The sequence below is a fragment of the Orycteropus afer genome, unplaced genomic scaffold (genome assembly GCF_000298275.1).
Source record: "Orycteropus afer afer isolate SDZICR_OR568_19922 unplaced genomic scaffold, OryAfe1.0 scaffold00253, whole genome shotgun sequence".
NCBI classification, from domain to species: domain Eukaryota; kingdom Metazoa; phylum Chordata; class Mammalia; order Tubulidentata; family Orycteropodidae; genus Orycteropus; species Orycteropus afer.
Genome location: NW_006921840.1, coordinates 3,006,145 through 3,011,875, shown reverse-complemented (window position 1 = coordinate 3,011,875; position 5,731 = coordinate 3,006,145). Strand labels below are relative to the sequence as shown.

The 5,731-nt window shown below is 43.2% G+C and overlaps 1 protein-coding gene across 1 annotated transcript in view; it reads left to right on the top strand.

The window, feature by feature from the left end:
- Window positions 1-3,887: 3,887 nt before the first annotated feature.
- NEDD1 (NEDD1 gamma-tubulin ring complex targeting factor) overlaps window positions 3,888-5,731 on the top strand; it is an 82,495-nt gene continuing 80,651 nt past the window's right edge. The window contains exons 1-2 of the mRNA XM_007949767.2: window positions 3,888-3,946; window positions 4,301-4,446. Of these exons, the coding sequence (XP_007947958.2) occupies window positions 3,888-3,946; window positions 4,301-4,446 (205 nt within the window). The remainder of the gene's footprint in view (window positions 3,947-4,300; window positions 4,447-5,731) is intronic.

Here is a 5,731-nt window from a genome sequence, read left to right as displayed (position 1 = left end):
GCAGAGCATACCAGACTGCTGAGTATTAATGACACAGCTACATGCAGGGTCCAAGCGTGTCAGGCTAGAGACCATGGCCAAGGCTTCTCCTTATATACAGGAAGCAGACCACATCCCAAAGGAAGCTACTCAGCTGCTTGTGCTAGATCCTACTATCATGGAGTCGATTGCCAGTCTCATCATGGGGAATTACAACCACCAGCTGCCCAGCCACTCAACCAGGCCCAGCCACGTTGACACACAACATACTACCACAGAGATTATCTCCAAGGAACCAAAGACAAAGGCCAAATTCTTTGGGTAAAGTTAAATTTTCACACCTTGTTGAATCAATTTATTAGTTCTAGATAATTTTCCTGTGTGGATTTTTAATGATTATCTAGTACAGGATCGTATTTTTACATAGAATTTTATTTCTTCCTTTATCTCCCGTATACTTTTTATTGTCTTGTGTATATTGTTTCATATATTCAACTCTCAATTTTCTGGCCAGCTTCAAATTTTCAGAGATTTAGTTAATTGTCTTTTCCCTTTTGTAGCTTTTCTTTTTCCCCCTCTCCCACTCGCTTATTCTACTTTCTCAGTTCCCCTAGTTTGCGCCCCCACACAAAACTGGATTTAATAACCTCAAGAACTGAGGGCTATACTCTGCTTTTCCAAAGCTTGCTTTATGCCACTTCACTTTTACAAAAGACTTATATTAGTACCAGTTTTCACTAACTGAAAGAAATCCGAAAAGGTTTTTCCATTTTTAAGAAAAAGGTAAAAAGCTTCATAGGTGAACAACACAGTCCTCCAGACTAACAAGTCTGCCCCAGACTAGTGGAACTAGTATTCAGCGTTTGGTTAGCAGCAAGGCGGCGTTCGAGCTGCCCTCAGGATTTCAGCATCAAGCTTTGAACTGTCTGTGAACACTATCGTCAGTGTTATTTTAGGTTTTATGTGTTATTTGGTGTAACTTGGTAGGTTATTTTTGGGGTCTGAGACTCCTCAAAAATTTTCCTATAAAAATTAATGGTAGTTGCTTCTTTGCTTTACACCATTTCGGCTTTGGAAAGGTCTCCTACAGGAAGGCTCTACTTTCCTGTAGCGGGGAAGCCCGCAGCTCCTTTGCTTTCTTCTTCAGCTGCTCATCAACCTCCAGAACTTGGCTATGCTTTCTGTTCTGAAAAACTGCACTTCCTAGAGTTTTCCAGTTATTGGAGGCACTGAGGTTTTTCTACCTAACTCTGACTCACACCGCTATGCACATGTGAAGAAGAAATACCACCACCGTTTCCAGAAGAAGTACCTTATGTATTTGTTAGAACTACTTCCAGCGAAAATTGTCAGAGCTAAAAACGACCCTGATAGGAGCATTCGAAATCTCAGTTCAGCCCCTTTTCCACCCTGAGCAGTCCCTTAAAAAGTTCATAACCAGATGGTGTCTAACGTCCCAGACCCCGCAGTCTGTTGTGAAAGAAAAAATCAAGGGTTTTGCAGTCTAACAGTTGAAATGCTTACTCTTTGGTAAATTTCAAGTGGTAGTATTTATTATCTCTTCTTCCTGGTTTCTTCTTCAGGGAAGTCTTTACTAAACTCCTTTCATGTTAATTTCCCTTATTATGCGCTCTCTGGTGTCTTGTAGCTGCCCACTGTAGCAACTGTCACAGTTTCATTTATCATGCATGTAATTATTAATTTCAACCTCCTATATCAGATGGTCAGCTCCACCAGACCAGAGGCTACCAGGGTTCCACTCTACCTCTGTAGGCTAGTCTCATCACTTTACACCCAGAGTCTAGCATAGTGCCTGGCACACAACAGGCACTCAGCTAACAAAGATCGACAAAGGAGCAGCTCCCTGTACTTGGGGAGTCCACCCTGGGACGTAGAGGGAGCCGCCCAGGCCCACAAATCCCACCCAGGCACTAAGATTACGACCCTCCCAGAGGGCCAGCACCAACCCTGACCCAGCCCAGCCAAGAGAAACCCCTGCTTTGGGCCTCGCTCCGCCCCGTGATGTAATTTGGAGGCGGGACTTCCGGCCGCCGAAGTTTAACAATCCAGGCGGGAGCCGGAAGCCCAGCGCAGGAGCGGGCCCAGCAGTGGGTCCCCGTTGTGCAGCCGCTGAGAGGTGAGGTCCCGGAGGGCAGGGTCAGCTGGCCGTCGTCCGTCACGTTCTCTCATTCTGCTTGGACCCCGCCCGTCCTCCGTTCACCTCAACAGGCAGGTCGGAGGCCCCCAGGCGTGGTGAATTCCCGCCGCCCCGGAGCTCCGGACTGTTGCGGGGCAGGGCGCGGCGGCACACTTGGCGCGGAAATGCCCCGGAACGAGCGCAGGACCCACAGGCCCAGGTCTTGAGCCCTGTCTTCGGGGGCCTCTGCCCTTGCCTGAGAGTTTGCCGGGGTCAGTTAGAGTGGGTGGTGACAGCACTGAAGCATGTGGTACCTCCGAAAAGTTTGCCTCTTCACAAGTCTCTCTGTCCCTTTTTATAAACTTCTCAAATATGACTAGTTTAGCAGGCACGCAAATGCATTTTACAGGGTACCCCGGTTGAGCAATTCTCCCTCATGAAAAATGCATTTTTGGCGAATAACCATCGGATAATTTTTATTTGTTAAAGCCGAATGTCCGAGTTGAGTGTTACATTTAACCCCTTTCCCCATTCTGGGGCGTCTATTAACAGCTCACTTTCTGTGGGACGTGAAGCTTACTCCGTGAACGTGTTCAGTTCTCACAAGACTAAGGTCCTTGGGCAGGTGGTCGCCTGTTCCTCTCCACGTTCAGAGAAAGAAACAGTCATTTAATGACTCGGCCAGAGTCACTGTCACCTGCCAGCTCTGGGGTAGATGGCTTGGCCAGTTTCCGGAGCCTTGATGTTCGTGATCTTTCCCCTCTGCCGCACCACTAACGAGGAATGGTGCAAGCTTATGGTAGTGAGATCTGCCAGTTGTGTATACCGAGTTTAGAGATGGCTTTTCCAGCACTTCATTGTTCTTGAGTAGGGAACCAAGAAAGCACAGGTGAAGGCACCAATGCAGCCTCTGTATGTCAGCAGGTGACTGTAGCTACTGTTAGGTAGCGTCACATTTATCTGAACCAGGAAGCGTAATCATAGTGAATTTTCTAGTTACCAAAATTTTAGCCTTTTTGTAGGCACATTCAGGTTTTTTTTTTTTTTTCTTCTCTTGGGAATGAAAGCATTGTATAATTTATTATGACTATAATGTTGTGTTTTGTTGATGATTTGAAGACCTGTATGTGACATCAATAATGGCTTGCTAGTCTTGCCCTGTCCAATGGAGGCAGGTATGGAGGGCTGTTTTTTTCATGACTTGTCATCTGTTACTACTTGCTACTTTTTAAAATGTCTGCCTAGAGCAGCTTCCCTGTCTACTTTCTTCTAGACTGCTGTGATTGGGAAATCACCTTATTAGGTTATATGTTTGTGTTATGTATCATGAATAAATAATTGAGTGATGACACTGTTGACCAAGTATTAGTATAGGGACTTAGTTTCTTTCCTTCGGCCATGTTTGCTAATTTTGGATTTGTTTGGAAAAACTGGGGTGATTGGATTCAGAACACCAGGAGTGTTACAGTTTGATATCATATATTTTTTAAAAGATAAGGAAGTCACCTATCCAATAGTTGTTTGTTGAATAGGTACTGTGAGTACCTACTGTGTGCCAAGGACTTTCCAAGGATCTGGTAATCTTTGTTTCATTCAAGTCTAAGGAGGTAGACTTTAGAAGTGGTAAGAATGTCAGATAGCTTTAGTGTCATGAAAAAAATGAAACAGGGTAATAGGACAGAGGATGATAGCCCGCCTTAGTCGCGGTGCCTGGGGAAGCCCTTTCTGAGGAGGAGACATTTGAGCTGACACTTAAATGATGAGGCGATAGATGGCCATGGGCATGTGGCAGGGAAAGCGCTTTCCTGGCAGCGGGAGCAGAAAATGCAGAGATGAGAATGACCTCAGCTTGTTGCATGAGAGATTGAAGGCCAGATCTGGAATCTGGTGGACTTGGGGGAAGAATGATAGAGGTACACAGGGGCCAGGTCTTGGGAGGCATGCTAAGGAAGTTGGGTTTCATTATAGTTGCTGTGGAGAGCCCTTGGAAGGGCCACTAGGAGAATGATCTGGTTTATGTTTTAAAAAGAATCACCCCAGCTGCTTTGTGGTGAGTGCATCTAGTGGGACAAAAGTCAACTAGTAGAGCCACATGCGCTTATTTTATAGTAGCTGCTTCATTTTGACATTTTTTTTTGGCCTGTCCTCAACTGCTTTCTAAGTTTATTATTTTAAACTATTTATAGGTGCAGTCATGCAGGAAAGCTTCAGATTTGCTTCATCGGGAGATGATATTAAAATATGGGATGCTTCATCTATGACCTTGGTGGAAAAGTTCAACCCACACACATCACCCCACGGAGTCAGCTCAATATGTTGGAGCAGCAATAGTATCCTTTTTTTTTTTTTTTTTTCCCTTCCAACTGTTTTTTATTAGGTTGAAAAAAAAAAAAACAATGTCATTGACACTTTTGAGTGCAACCCATAATGAACAGTGTATCTTGCATTGCTACCAAAGACAGATAAAGTAAAACAGATGCTTAATGCATAGTACACCATCTAAATGCACTCATATTCTCTATGAGGTTTCATTTTTGAGATGAAAAACTGCTATTCAAAACAAACAAACTTAGCTACAAGAGTCCAGACTCTGGAATTAGTTAGTATTTCTAACTGTAAACAGTTTGCCATTGAACCAAATGGGATAGGGTAATGGTGAGAAAAATTCCAGAAAATTTTGGCATGAATTTTTCCATCTGTATTTGGGTATTTGTGGATCTGCTCTGCAAATTATAGGCAAGGTTGAAGGCAGAAGCAAAGGTTGGTGAGGAGTTAAAACATTGTCCAACAGCTTGCTTTTACTGATGTACTCAGTGCATTTCTCTTCCTTTCTGTGATGGAAAATAGCATCATTTCTCAAACAGAGAAATTGTCTAGATTGAATTTGCCTGAGCTTGTTACATTTCTGAGTCACACCCTTCTTTTCTTGGTGAATGCCTAAATGTGGATAAAATTAATAAGGGAGTGAAGCCTATAAACCAGAGTTTCTCAGCCTTAGCACCATTGGGTTTTTTGGGCCAGATAATTCCTACTTCCGTAGTGATACTGCCTTGGAAGCCCAAGGAGGGGTCGCTATGAGTCGGGGCCGACTCGATGGCAAATAACAACAACAACAATGTTTATCATGAGGGACTGTGCTGTGTGCCTTTGCCTGGTAGGATATTTGGAAGCCTCCCTGGCCTATACTCAGACAGATGCAGTGGTTCCCCCTTACACACACACACAGACACAGTTGTGACAACCAAAAATATTTCCCTATAACTCCAGCTGCCACTTAGGAGGCAAAAAGGACTGCTATAAACAAATTATTTTTACCACCTTTTGTATGAAAATGTATTTCATATTTGTGATAATAGAAATTATTCTTTTGTGGAATTGATAATTATATATTTTATTAACAAATTTTAATATGTCTGATCTTACCAATAGCATCAGTATTAAAATCCTGCTTTCTATCAAAGCTTTAAAATAAGACTGGTTCGTGAACAAAAATGTTAGAAGTTTTCATGGGTGAACTGAATGTATTCTTGCAAATACATAGTAATAAATTTGCATTTGTATTGAATATACCTCTTTAGTGTTCCTTGATTTTGCATTAAAGTTGTTATGTGCCGT